We start from the raw sequence: 15,584 nt of genomic DNA on the forward strand, positions 1-15,584 counted from the left end.
TTTTGCCAATTCTCATCATATTCAAGGGTCAGAAATCTTTGCAAACTGCCTAAGAAATATTTATAATACATTTTTCAGAATCTGAGAACCCAGGGTACATCATAAAGTATGAAAGACAAATAAGGCAGGGTGCGGTGGCTCATGCCTGTAATCCTAGCACTTTGGGAGGCCGAGGCTGGCGGATCACCTGAGGTCAGGTGGTCAAGACCAGCCTGGCCAACAGGGCAAAACCCCATCTCTACTAAAAATACAAAAATTAGCTGGGTGTGGTGGCGGGCACCTGTAATCCCAACTACTTGGGAGGCTGAGGCAAGAGAACCGCTTCAACCTGGGAGGTGGAGGTTAGAGTGAGCCGAGATTTTGCCACTTAGCCTGGGCAATAGAGCAAGACTCTATCTCAAAAAAAAAAAAAAAGAAAGAAAGACAATAAACTTTGTGAGTGCATGTATAGATATTTTCAATATTTTCAATAAATGTCAGTTTACAAACCAAAGGAAACATTCATCACTCCAAGTATAACAAATTCTACCTCTGGATTATCCTGTAAACATGATTATGTCTAAGGTCTCTACAGGTCTTGGCAACAGCTCTTCAATTAAATTTGCACCAGCAGCTACTGAAAACAAGAAAATTCAGTGATTGCTCCTTCTAAAAAATGAAATTTAATATATACAAGTATACCTTGTTTTAGGATCTGACTGCAGGATTGCAAAGTTGCATCCACTTGGATCTGTGCTGACACTAACAGCTCTATGTGCAAAGGTAAGTTTCTCAAGTCGAATTCTTTCATACACACTATTTATATCAGAGACATAAGACACATCTGATGAGGAATTGTGAAGGTTTGATAAAATCTCTGTTAAAAAAAAATAAACTACCATTAATCAAGGCTTTACTGAAACTACTAAAATGATTGAGAAGTAAATGGAATAGAAAAGGAGTTAGAAAAATATGGAAATCTTTTTCACATATATTCAGTGTTTTTGAAGAACTACATCCTCTCTTCAACACATTTTCCACTGACTATATTGGCTGTATTATACAGGAAATTTTTGGTGGATGGATTCTCAATTATCCATGATTCCATCTCTTTCAACAAACACATCCTCCATACTGCAACCAAAGTTCCCTTTCTAAAAAGCAAATCTAGTGTCATACTAGCTTTTAAAACTTTTCAACTTATACTTCCTGTTGCCCAAAGGGAAAAAAATTCTTCAACTTGGATTAAAAATATATAAATCTACTGTCTTCATAATCTGCTTGTTTATTTGCTTCCTCCCTTTCTCTTCCCCCTTTCTTGCATGTATTCAGAAAATATGTGAGTAACCAAACTGGGCTACTATGATATCATCAGTCTGGTGATATAGTAGTGAAGAAGACAGACATGTGCCTGCTCTCCTCGAGTACACAATCTAGCAGGGAAGACAGACATTACACAAATGATTATATCATTACAAGTAAAATCAAGGCTATGAAGGTAAAGGATATAGTGCTTCCACAAAGATATGAAATTTACATGAATGAAATGATTCTGGCTGTAGTGTGAAGAATGTTTCAGGTAAACAAAGAATAGATAAAAAGAGGCCATTTAAGGAATTACTGTAAATCCAGGAAAAGAATTAAAAGATGATATAGACTAGGTTGTAGCAATGAATCTGGAAAAAAGTGGAAAGATATAAGAAACATTTGAGAAAGAGAACAAAACTTGATGACTGATTAATTCTAGTGTAAGGGAATCTGAGTGTCAAAGATAATTTACAGAAATAGAAAACACTGAGAAGCAGAAGTTGTAGCATGAAATCATGAATTCAGTTTCAGATCACTAAATATGACTACGACACACTTCTAAAGACTTCCATAAGTTGAACCTATGTTCTAGTTACTCCCACAAATTAACTCTATTTTAGTCTTATGAGGCTTTACTAATCTTCTCTGATAGTCATTCCAATTTCTATGCTCTCGAGAAACTAATTATGTGGATATTAACATTAGTCTCAGTGAACTGCAAATATTTACATACATGTCTATTGCCCCTACAAGCCTATGAGTGCCTCAGTATAGAGGCCCATTTTATATATTCTTGCATCTTTAAAACTTTCCCCTATATCTGGCACATAGTAAATATATATTAAATGTTTACAGACTTGAATAATCTATAAAGAAATAAAAGAAATACAAGTAAATCATTAAATTTTACAAAAGTCATTTATCTGTGGCTTTATGATTTTGAAGAATATGTTTATAATTTTCTGAGTAATTATAAACATTCTTGATTTTGTTCTGGCACACAATAACTGAGTTATTCATACAACAGGTGATTTAATGAGTGACTACAATGTGCCAGGAAATATGCCAAAGGCTAAGGATATAGACGAATATTCATGGCCCTTGCCATCACTAACCTTACACTCTAATAGGAAACAGGCATTAAAAAACTAATCACAAAGATAAATACATAAAAGTAAAACCTAATAATACTTGTCAGTTGAACCTAATACTTGTCAAATTAAAGGATAATTGAAAGGTACTTTTACGTATCGTTCAATATATGAACTGACCTTTCTTTTCAGAACTCTTTCTTTTCTCTTCAAACCATCTCCCTCTAAATCCTTCTCCATCTTGCGTAACAAATAGAATTTCATTTCTATTTAAAGCAATATCAGAAATGAAGACCTGACGTGGATAGGCCCATCGACACTGCTTCAGAGAACTGTTGACTGATCTCCAGCAAAACACCTAAAACAAAACCAAATCACATTGAAATATAAAGCAAGTAGCATTTGAACAACCAAAACCTTAAATCAAGATATGAAGAGACAATGCTGTTAAAATAAAAGCTCTCATTAGTATGTTTCAATGTTCATTCTTCCACAGAAAAAGATAGATACTATAATAAAAATCAAGATGATTTTAAAGAAATATCTTTCAGAAAAGTATATTAAGCAAGCCTGAAGCATTAGAAATTATTTCAAAGGCACTCCTCTTAAGAAGTAGCAATTTCCAGTATTACCTGTGTAGGGCAAACAGATCTGCTACAATGCTAAAGAAAAACAAAATCTTAAAGCTACAACTTACAAGTCAGGCTTCTTGTAGTACTATCTCTTTACAAGAAGAATGATCCACCTATGAAAATCCAAACTTTACTCTCAAGAAAAAAGTAAATGTATGCATAACTCAATTATATAACTAAAACAAAATCTTAGAAAAGTCATTACAGAATTCAATGGTTGTAAATGGTTCTGCAAACCTCAGAGTCCCTGAAAAGTAGCTCCAGGGGACTTGCTAAGGGATGGAGAATGATGAGAGATGGGGTGTCAGGCTTCCCAATCCACAGTAGCAATTGTTTTATCTGTTTCATATACCGGTATTCCAAGCACAATTTCATTTGAAAAATTGAAACTGCTGATTTTTAAAAGTCCAATTCCCTCATAATCAAGTTAAGAAAACTAGAACACAAAATGGTTATCTGACAAGGTCGCTAAAAAGTTATTCACACAAAAAGACTATACTGATTGAGACTGACTGATGCTTTCAGAGCTTGGTTTTCTTAATGAGACTCTATTTTGCAGGAAGTAAATATCCAGAAGTATAAGCTATATCCATTTCAATGTAAGTGATACACATCCCAAAATCAAATGTAAGTTTTTATACTCAACTCTTTTATGTAACCCCATTTGTTTCCTTCCACTAGTACAAACTGGAGCTCTAATTCTTTTTTTTTCCTTCAACTTTTAAGTTCAGGGGTACTGTGCAGGATGTGTAGGTTTGTTACATAGGTAAACGTGTGCCATGGTGGTTTGCTGCACAGAGCATCACATCACCCAAGTATTACGCCCACCATCCAACAGCTATTCTTCCTGATGTAGAGCTCTAATATTTAAACCTAGTTACTACTATTAAAATCATCTTCATTCTCCATCCCTACAATGTATGCCTATAATGACCCAGTATGTGGAGCTTTATGATTAATTCCTCAATTTCTAAAATGTCAAACTTTATAGCACATAATAAACCTCGGAAAACATTATTTTAATTTTATAAGTAAAACCAGAAAGTCATCTGTGTTCTTCTACCCATACTGCGTGTTTTTCAGTATCATTAGTGTATGATATATACTTTTAAATATAATTTTTAAAATCTAAATATATTATTTAGAGATGGCTCCCACCCTCCCACCCTTCAAAAACAATTTAGAGATGTATTTTATATAATATATAAATACATTAATTGAAGCATCTATTTCAGAAAATAATCTTTTTACATATTTTAAATTAATAATTTTATTAAGGAAAGGTACTGATATGTTTGCATAAGGAACTAAAATTAGAACTTTTTATTTAAGAGATAAGAAATTCCTTATACACTACTGATCTGGAAATCTTTCATATATAATGTGGATAGTTATAATGTATACATATATTATAATGCATACATTTGTATAAAACTAAATATGGAAAAAAATTTCCAACTATGCACCGAATTTATCATATTGCCTGATCTTTACTTTTTTAACAGTTACATGAGGCCAGGCGCAGTGGCTCACGCCTGTAATCCCAGTACTTTGTGGGGCTGAGGAGGGCAGATCACTTGAGGCCAGGAGTTTGAGACCAGCCTGGCTAACATGGTGAAACCCCGTCTCTACTAAAAATACAAAAATAAGCCAGGCGTAGTGGCACATGCTTGTAATCCCTGCTACTCAGGAGGCTGAGACATGAGAATCGCCTGAACCCAGGAGGTGGAGGTTGCAATGAGCCGACATCATGACACTGCACTCTAGCCTGGCCAATAGAGCGAGACTGTCTCAAAAAAAATAAATAAATAAAATTATAGTTACATTACATATCTTATATTTACGCAATTCAGTGTCATTTATCAGTATTCAGTGTATATACCAAATAACATCAAAATCTCTTTTCATTTTAAGCACAATAAAATTTTTGATTACAGTTTAACAAATCAGTATTGTGCAACATTAGATTAAATGCTGTCTGTCATACTTTCTCTAAATCCCACCTCCATACTAATTAGTAATGGATGTCTAAAACATACTTATTTTGGCACCCAATACTAATCATCAAAGTCAATAGGAATTGTCACTAACATAGCAATACATTTTCATGTTACCAGGTCTGCTACAGCTATCAACTGAGAGTAAGATTACACTTTTACATAAATATATACTTACCCTTCCAGCTCCATCCATTGCCAGAATGCAAATTTTTTGACCCCCATTTTCTTCCAAATGTTCAGGATCAACCTTGTATTCCATATGACCCCCAGACACAAGAACTTTTTTCAAGTTCAATTGTCTAGATGAAAAAAAAAAAAAAATCCTAGATTAATATGTTCTCTAAACTACACATGCCTAAACTTCAAAGAAGTTGGTATTCAAACAACAATCTATAGGCAATTATTGTGGAAGGTGAAGTAAAATGATTTGGTCTTTGGTATCTCTAGCCTTCCATTCTGTAAATTTCCCCTACAAGGGGGCTGTTCCTTTCTATGTCAAGTCTTTTTCTCTTAAATGCCTTTATCCACACACACACACACACACACACACACACACACACACACACATTAAATGCCTGAAGTTCCACCTGCTAATTCAAACATTCACTCTGGAGTTTAAATAACTGGTATGGGCTGGGTGCAGTGGCTCATGCCTGTAATCCCAGCACTTTGGGAGGCCAAGGCCAGTGGATCATTTGAGGCCAGAAGTTCGAGACCAGCCTGGCCAAAATAGCAAAACCCTAGCTCTACTAAGACAAAAATCAGCCGGGCATGGTGATGCGCGCCTGTAGTCCCAGCTACTCGGGAGGGTGAGGCAGAAGAATCACTTGAACCTAGGAGGCAGAGGTTGCAGTGAGCAGAGATCGCACCAGTGCACTCCAGCCTGGGTGACAGAGAGAGACTCTGTCTTAAAAAAGTAAATAAATAATAAATAAATAACTGGTATGGCTATAAGCTCCTAAGTGCATCTCTATTTTAACAGAAAAGACAAATTTTAAACCTCAAAATTAAATAGAAATGCTTAATTTAAAAAATGGCTAATCCTAAACAGATATTGCTACCATGAAAATCATCTGTACTGCTATTCAGTAACTCATTCATTAGCTACACATTTCATTATATCTGCACATTTGATGTGCATAGCATTATGTGAAATCTGCCTGCTGCTACTCCAATGACTGTCCTCCCTTTTAAATTAAAGGGAAAAAAAATTTTCAAAATTACTATATTGTATAACTTAATCTGTAACAAAATAATTTCCTTAATGTACTCTTGGATATAACATATTTATGTGATTTAATGTTATATAGGCAAGTTTTATAAATGTTAACTAAAAATACAACTCAACATCTTACATATCACCTCAAACTCAGGAAAAAACCTATTTAGTCAGTTTTAAGAAACATATTCACATTTTCATGTTTCTATCACTAAAATATAACCTAAAATTGAAGTCAAAAGTAACTTTCTGCCAGGTGCAGTGGCTCACGCCTGTAATCCAAGCATTTTGGGAGGCCAAGGTGGGCGAATCACCTGAGGTCAGGAGTTCGAGACCAACCTGGCCAAAATGGAGAAACCCCATCTCTACTAAAAATACAAAAAAATTAGCTGGGCATGATGGCAGATGCCTGTAATTCCAGCTAATCGGGAGGCTGAGGCAGAAGAATTGCTTGAACCTGGGAGGCGGGGGTTGCAGTGAGCATAGGTCACATCACTGTACTCCAGCCTGGGCAACAGAGCAAGACAACGTCTCAAAAAAAAAAAAAAAAAAGTAATTGTTACTCAAAGAAGGTAAGTTTTTACAAATTGATAGACATTTTCTGCTCATGAGTAACTTCATGGATGGTACCTGTTTTACATTATCAAAAGCATTTTGTTGCATTTAAATTTAAATCCCCAATTGTTTTAAAAGTTAGATAGCTATTCTCTAGAATTCCTGTACACAACTGCTCCCACTAGTTGAGCTATCCACTTTCAAGAATCATTTATATTTGTACAAAGACCTATTTAAGTACTTGTATTTATTTAAACTAATAATGTATATATTTATAATGAATTTATCACAGTAAAATACTATATAAATGGTAACATATTAGTCTTAAACCTGTCTATAAAAGTTGAATACTTTGGAATGGCACAATAAATATGAGCAGCAAAAAACTGTCAAATTAATTAATCAATTATAAAAGATTCAAAATGTATTAAAAATGTACAATTCTGCACTTACATTACTTCACAATTGTTTTTAAGCACTGGTTCCTTAAATCATTCAAAATGAAATAACAGGTGACACATTATGAGTACGGTTTATATGAAAAGACAGGGAATTCCAGTTGGTGCACCCACCCATACTTAAAACTTTATGAGGCTGGGCGCAGTGGCTCACATCTGTAATCCCAGCACTTTGGGAGGCTGAGACAGGAGGGACGCTTGAACCCAGGAGTTCAAGACTAGCCTGGGCTACAGAGCAAGAACCTGTCTCAATTAAAAAAAAAAAACAAAAAACTTTATGATTCTTTGCTTTGACTTGACTAGTCAACCAACTGCTACTTTACTGCATTCTATAATAACATGTTTTTTAAAAAAATATACTTATCAGTTATAAACACTAAGCCTGGTTAGAGGGCTCATGATATATGATTATATTCTAAAGATAAATAAATGTATAATGTAAAAAAGGCTATACAGGAACCAACGATGAGAGTGTCACGAATCAAGAATTATGATTAATCTATTTCTGTGCACCTAAAATACAAAAAAAGAAAAAATATATAGCTCATATTTAACTACATATTAAACATAATTCAGAAATACCACTTTACAATTTACACAGAAATTTTATATATATTCACTGGATCCATGCCAAAAGACAAAAATCAAAGACAAAGATTCCTGATGTTTTTCCTCATTCAATTTTTTCCATTTGACATTTATAGAACATAGCATAAAGCTAACACTCAGATATTTGCTGGAAGAGTTGAATTATTATTAAAATTATGTTTCTTTCACAGAAATACACATACTTAGAAGCCATCTTCTTGCACTGATAGTCTGCAAGTAAGTAAATATCTCCCCTTGTGGTAACACAGACTGTAGCTCCATCACTTGCAGCAACCAAAGACAGAGCAATGTCTTTATGGTGAAGGGCAGAGACCTGACGAGGAGCAGTTACACACTTTTCTCCATTGGGATCTAGCAAACAACCTAAAAAATGATACAAATAAGCAAATCACAAAATAGCTCTTTTAAGAGTCCTATTTAGCCAAGCACAGTGTCTCATGCCTATAATCCCAGCACTTGGGGAGGCCAAGGTGGGCAGATCCCTTGAGCCCTGGAGCTCGAGACCAGCCTGTGCAACATGGTGAAACCCCATCTCTACAAAAAATAGCCCAGCATGGTGGTAGGGGACTCTGGTCCCAGCTACTCGGGGGGCTGAGATGGGAGGATCGTTTGAGCCCAGGAGGTCAAGGTTTCAGTGAGCCGTGATCACACCCTGAACTCCAGCTAGGATGACAGAGTGAGACTTTGTCTCAAACAAACAAACAAACAAAAAATCACTCATAATCTCATTCTAATCAATAAAAATTAAAAAGAAAAGATAATTTTTTAAAGAGTCCAATTTAATTTCCAGATATTGTCATTAAGGATTTCTTACCCAGTTGTCCACCATTTAGTCCCATAGTGTAAACAGCTTCTCTAGTCCATAGGACTGTATGAAACCTGCCTGCTGCAATGCCAATGATTGTCCTTCCTTTCAGATATTTTGCCTGTATCTATTTAAAGACAAATAAAACTGCAATTTACTATATATTTATGACCTAGTACAATTTTTTAAAGATCCAGCAGACCAGCAAATATATGGTATACTTGCTGTTAGTGGCCACTCAAGTGCAATTGGCAGTTGTCACTAACAGATCTCAGCACTCATACTAAGACCTGAATCCTTCTCGGAACACAAAACATTGTGATGCAGCCACTTTCAGTCAGCAGTTTTAACATATAGAAAATTGACATGGTGTAAGAATCAAATTATTAAACTTTTAGCTATTTTTCTTTTTCTAACAAGCAATATGCAAAGCAGCCAGTCTCATTCTTAATAGAAAACACAGTGCTTCTAAATTAGATATTTCCATGGTCTCTCAATAGTGGCATTATTGACATTTTGGGCTAGATGTTTTTTTGTCGTGCGATTGTCCTGTGCACTACTGTGCACCTTCTGGAGATGGCTGTGCACATGAGAGTAAAAAAGTAGAATAAAGAATACTGGTTTTTGGACCCATGTCCCCTAACATCAACTTGTCACGTGTCATATCTGTGCAGAGGCAGATTTACTGAAGCAAATAAAACTCAAGTCTCTGAGTTCCTCCCTTGCATGAACCCATTTGGTATTGATAAATTTCATATTTTTTCTTAAGGAGGGCCTAAAAAGTGTTTAAGTTTCAAATCCAAAATATCTGGACCTCTCTTTGCTTATGAATACTTAAAAGATGCAGTTTGGTGGCTAATCTCCCAAGTGCAGAATTTCCCAAGTGCTTTCTTTCTTACTCCAAACAAATGCTAATATGTACTATGCTTAATTTCTCCTGTTAAAAATAAAGACAATAGGCTGGGTGCAGTGGCTCACACCTGTAATCCCAGCACTTTGGGAGGCTGAGGTGGGCAGATCACCTGAGGTCAGGAGTTTGAGACCAGCCTGGTCAACATGACAAAACCCTCTCTACTAAAAAATACTCAAAAAAAAAAAAAAAATTAGCCAGGCATGGTGGTGTGTGCCTGTAATCCCAGCTACTCAGAAGGCTGAGGCAAGACAATCGCTTGAACCCGAGGGGCAGAGGTTGCAGTCAGCTGAGATCGCACCACTGCACTCCAGCCTGGGCGACAGAGGAAGACTCTGTCTCAAAAAATAATAATAATAATAATAAATAATAAAGACAGTATATACCACTGAAGATAAAGTTAAATAACAGAAATAAAATAAGTTGCTCTGTCAATAACTTACATTTTTTTGTTCATACAGGTTTTATTGCAAATGTAAAACCTTATTATTTAAAAGAGTAAAGCTTACCTGTCTGGGTACATTACAACTGGAAGGCGGTGGAATAATTCCTAATTGATGAAAAATGTTTAGACCAAATGTATAAACACATCCATCTTCAGTTAATACAACAGTATGATCCTTAGCAGCTGCCACTTGGGAACAATTATGACCATTCAGTCCTTCCACAAGCCGAGGGACCTACAAAATAAAATTAACTTTAGTATACTACATTAACCATTTATACAGATATGCAAATAGAATTTGATGATACTACATCTAAAATGACATGAAATGACATGACCGATACATGGCTGTATCTATCATAGGTAAATTCTACATTTCAGCAAAGGGTAGATGAGTTTAAAAGGATATGGTTGTAAGTTTATGAGCAAAATACATAAGCCCAGTAAGACATTCCAGTGAAATAATTCAATTCAACAAATGATTTTTGAGCCCTTACCAAGTGCAAATTTGTTTGGTATGAATAAAGGGAGCTCATCAAAGTATACACTGGTACATTGAAAAAAAAAACAAAAATACAGAATCAATGCTTCCCTTCGGGGAGTAGCCAAACATATAGTATCATATTCCTTTGGAGTCATTTATCTGTCCTGGGTTCAAATCTTACTTCTGTCACTACCTATTTGATCTCAAATCAAATTTCTTAATCTCTCTGTACCTCATTTTCTTCATCTGAAAACAGTAATCAGTCAATAAATGATTGCTATTATTAGTGTCATCATCATGCATAAAATGAAGATAATAACTGTGCCTCACAGGGCTGTTGTGAGGCTTAAGGTAATAATTATATATGAAAAGCATAAACAATGCTTGGAACAAAATAAACCCTCAAAAATGGAAGCTATTATCATTATAGCTTTCCCTCTTTTTAAAAGCACCATTTAATAGATAAGTATATCAGAAGTCCCCACAAAAAACATCTTAAAATAACCTAGTGAACCAATTTTCTGATAGGTAATGTACTAGGTCTCTTCTAATTAGCACTAAGTTTCAGTAGCACAAATATAAATTTTGTGACTACATAATGAAAATACTGGCTCAATTTTTAGACCACAGAAATCTTAATGAGAAGTTAAAAACAAAAACCAGAACTACTTCAGGAAAAGTGTTTTACAATTAGTGTGCCTTCTTTTTTGTTTTTTTTTTTTTCTTTTTGAGACGGAGTTTCACTCTTGTTGCCCAGGCTGGAGTGCAATGGCACAATCTCGGCTCACCGCAACCTCCGCCTCCCAGGTTCAAGCAATTCTCCTGCCTCAGTCTTCCAAGTAGCTGGGATTACAGACATGTACCACCATGCCCAGCTAATTTTGTATTTTTAATAGAGACAGGGTTTCTCCATGTTGGCCAGGCCGGTCTCGAACTCCCGACCTCAGGTGATCCGCCTGCTTCAGCCTCCCAAAGTGCTGGGATTACAGGCGTGAGCCACTGCGCCCGGCCTAGTCTGCCTTCTTTTATTTCAACTCTAGAAACATTTTAAAGCTTATGTAACGCTCCTGACTCAGTATTTGCTATAAGCAAAGTATTACTTTTTTAAATCCTTTTGCATTGTATGTAAATCCTTAATTTGAACATGATATATCAGGAAACAGATTTTTTAAAATCTATTATCAATTGATGTATTATTTCGTCCTTACAGTTGAAAAAAAAAATTTAGTTAATTAAATCTTTCAGCTTATCAGCATTTTTCTAAAGTTACCTAAATAGTGTAATGACATTTCAATTACCAAGCATGTCTGTTCATCTCCATGTCCTAATCGCCCTCCAGGACCATGACCACAGGTATAAACCTGCCCTTTCTGAGACAGAAACACGGAGTGAAATTTACAAAGCACCACCTAAGGGAAAACAAGAGAATATTATTAAACTTCTCTGAATAAAATATCCTTTATTTTATGAAAAAGAAATAGAATATTGTTAATTGTTTAAACAGGATAATGGATACAAGGGGAATTTATAAGACTTTAATTTCCACATTTTAAGTTTTCTGTAATAAAAATAAAAGATACATATGCTTTGTTTTAAAATTATGTCTAAAAACATTGACACGAAAAAAAAGAACAAAGAAAGAATTAAGCATGTGTTACCCACAGAAGAGATTACCCAAAGGAAAATATAATTTTAAACCTTCAATTCCAAAAATTAGTAGCCAGTTGTTTTCCAGTTTCATGAAATATCAAACAGTAAGAAATGAACAAAGTGCAACAGGAAGCATAAAGATTACCAAATAGTGATATATGGTACTAATAAAAATAACAGAAACATCTTCAGAGTGTTTTTAAAAAACAATAAAGCCATTTATACATGGTGTAGGGGGCAGTATGTCCTTTTCTTTATCTCTGGTTTTATCAACATGTCTTTAATATACATTTATAATTATTTTAATAAATAATTTTATATTTATTTTCAAGTTTTTCTCTTTCCTTTCCCACTTCCTTTTTCCTTATCTGCCTCAATCTCAGTACACTCCCTTGCCCCGATACACAGACTTACTATTCACATACTACAGAAGACAAAGATACTGAAACAGTTGAACTGCCTCAGAAGAACACAATAACAGGAAACCATCAGCAGTTTCAAATATATATATATTTACATATCTAACCCTGGGCCACATTTTGCTATTTTCCAAGCTCTGATATTCATTATACTCACTTTACCTTAATAATATTTTTAAAAGCTTCTCATTTTTAAAGATTGTTTGCATTTATATTTCTTACAACATCTGCAAATATTTCTAACTTAGGATATAAAAAGATGAGTAAGAAATAAAGAAACCCTAAAATCATTTCCAGAAAGTCAAGGTCCTTTGGAAAACAAAAAAATTATAAGCTAGACAAGCTCTAAATATTTACACATACCCTAGACCGCTCGGAATTTTGTAAGCACAATATAGCTATCAAATAAAAAAAGTAATACAAAGATTATTATCTCATTTAGCTGTACCACAAATACCTAAAAAGTTTAAAAATAAAATCCAAATTTGTATTTTAAATTTACAAGTTGTCAAATTCATTTTATGAAATAAGAATACATTTCATTCAATTTTATATTAAATATTAGAAGGCCATCCTACAACTGCTGACTTCTACTACTAAACAACAGTTGCAATACTAGACAGTTTTAAGTTATCCAACTTTAAAAACCCCAGACTTTTTTTTTTTTTTGAGATGGAGTCTCGCTCTGTCGCCCAGGCTGGAGTGCAGTGGCGCAATCTCGGTTCACTGCAAGCTCTGCCTCCCGGGTTCACGCTATTCTCCTGCCTCAGCCTCCCGAGTAGCTGGGGCTACAGGTGCCCGCCACCACGCCTGGCTAATTTTTTATATTTTTGGTAGAGATGGGGTTTCACTGTGTTAGCCAGGATGGTCTCGATCTCCTGACCTCGTGATCTGCCCGCCTCAGCCTCCCAAAGTGCTGGGATTACAGGTATGAGCCACTGCGCCCAGCCTAAAACCCTTGAATTTTTAAATAAGAACTGAGCATGGATTTTCACTTTTAATTATCTGGAATATATAATACTAACATTAATAATCTCTGTCTCATGGTAGTTAATTAGTTTGGTACTGTATAATATAGAATCAGCCCCTTTTCAATAACAAATGGGGCTCTCTATATAACTGGTACTCAGTTAATATTCCCATACTTGCTTTCTCTTCCCTGACTGAAATTTATACTGATTTCTTTCCTTCAAACCTACCCACTGTGCTTGCTTCACCCTCATTCTGTGGTAAATAAAATCCCTTAGATCCTTAATACCTTCACAAAACACGCCCACTGCCTTGCCTTACCTGAAATGTGGCTTTCTCTTTGAGTACACTAGTTCACTCACAACCCTGGCAAATGGAATATGCTCAAATATTCCAAACTATATATTTCTTTGGATCAGACATTTCAATCACCCTCTGATTTCCTAATGCCATCATGATTCCCTCACTCTTGTCTTTAAAATCCCTGCTCCATAACAGCTCATGAAATAAAGGTATATCATGTACTACCTCAAAAAAGGAAAAACAGGTGTCTTTCTTGTGCCACAATTCCAATCAATCATTAGTGGCTGCTAATGGTTGGATTATCATTTTAAGGAGGAGTCTGAGGACCCACTCAAGCTCAGCATGAGAAAAAAAAAATGACTAGCATGTCTGCAAAAAGCTCTAGACTAGGTGTGAGCAGCTTGTACACTTGCTGCCCCGGCTCTGATTTCTCACCATCTTGCTCACCCCTCTCACATTCACTAAAGACTTGGACACCAAGCTTGATTCTCGCCCATCACAAGTCCTTTCATTATCCTAAGTTCCCTCCACATCTACAGAGAAGACCCACAAGAATATTAGCTTTCATGATACCATTCTACTCCCTACTTCTCTAGCCACTTTTCATTCCTATATGGGCTTTTATTCCAGTTCTCTCAAAATTTAATATTCTCTAGAGTTTAAGGATTCTATTGCTTTTTTTGTTCAATTGCTGGTTGTGATGCATTAGGTTGTGACTTTTAGTTTAAAAAATAGTGTTCTATGGAGCCCTAAATATAGTGGTCATATTATTTATCATGCAAACATTTTTGAGAATGAAAGGGGATACTAACAATTACACTAGGAAAATAATCATAAACCAGAACTGTCCTGGGCAAACTAGGGATATGTTGTCAAAGTAGCTCTAAAAACTGTCTAAGAATTCAATCTCAGGATATAAACTAAGTGTTGTTATGTATGTCATATATAAATAATAGGTGAAAGTTGGAAAGAGCCAGTACTATAGTGATAAAAACACTCCAAGCTCATATTCTGGATCAAAGAAGTTTTATGAACTTCAAAATGCAGAAAGAATATAACTAGGAAGTTGTAGGAAATGTAAGCTGAAATGGTAATTTAGGAAGACTGAAAAAGTTCTTACATTCCAAGCCACAGAGTTTGGACTTTATCCAAAGGTGACTTAGTAGATAAACACATAATTAGCTCTTTTTTAAGACAAATAATTCTGGAGAAGAATATTATTGGGGTTGAAATGAATGGAGCCAAAAAGTCAAATTAGGACACTGTTGTCACTGTCCAAAAAAAGAGCTTGAAAAGGACATGGCACCTAGGTTCATGAGACAGAAAAGAACTAAATAGACATGCTCTGAGGTATCATCTTCAGGATTTAGAAATTGAGATTTATAACATTAAAAATTGAATAGGGTAGTTTAGGAGTGGCAAAAATAACACTTCAGACATTCTAAATTTAAATATCTTGAAAGAATACCCACAGTACAACTGAAATAAAGTTCAAGAGAAAGACTGGGGCTAGAGATACACATACATACACACATATACACAATGTAATACAGAAAGATTTGTCAACAGTAGCTGTATCTGGGGAAGTAGAAGATATCATGCATTATAAGGATATAAGACCACAGACCAAATCTTTACAATTGTATCTATTAAAATTTTACAATTACTTACATTTAAGAACTCAGGTTCACAAAAAGCATCACTCGTGCCTAAGCATCTAAGGGCAAATTTTTGAACCCCACACTTCC

The 15,584-nt window shown here is 35.1% G+C and overlaps 1 protein-coding gene across 5 annotated transcripts in view; it reads right to left on the reverse strand.

The window, feature by feature from the left end:
• Positions 1 to 15,584, reverse strand: part of IBTK (inhibitor of Bruton tyrosine kinase) — a 78,373-nt gene that overhangs the window by 45,433 nt on the left and 17,356 nt on the right. For all 5 annotated transcript variants that reach the window (XM_003950878.6, XM_054686080.2, XM_001148806.8 and 2 more), the window contains 7 exons: positions 11,794 to 11,904; positions 10,076 to 10,246; positions 8,666 to 8,783; positions 8,034 to 8,214; positions 5,186 to 5,309; positions 2,559 to 2,736; positions 682 to 856 (listed from right to left, as the gene is read on the reverse strand). In XM_003950878.6, coding sequence (XP_003950927.1) covers positions 682 to 856; positions 2,559 to 2,736; positions 5,186 to 5,309; positions 8,034 to 8,214; positions 8,666 to 8,783; positions 10,076 to 10,246; positions 11,794 to 11,904 — 1,058 coding nt within the window. The remainder of the gene's footprint in view (positions 1 to 681; positions 857 to 2,558; positions 2,737 to 5,185; positions 5,310 to 8,033; positions 8,215 to 8,665; positions 8,784 to 10,075; positions 10,247 to 11,793; positions 11,905 to 15,584) is intronic.

This window comes from Pan troglodytes, chromosome 5 (assembly GCF_028858775.2).
Source record: "Pan troglodytes isolate AG18354 chromosome 5, NHGRI_mPanTro3-v2.0_pri, whole genome shotgun sequence".
NCBI lineage: Eukaryota > Metazoa > Chordata > Mammalia > Primates > Hominidae > Pan > Pan troglodytes.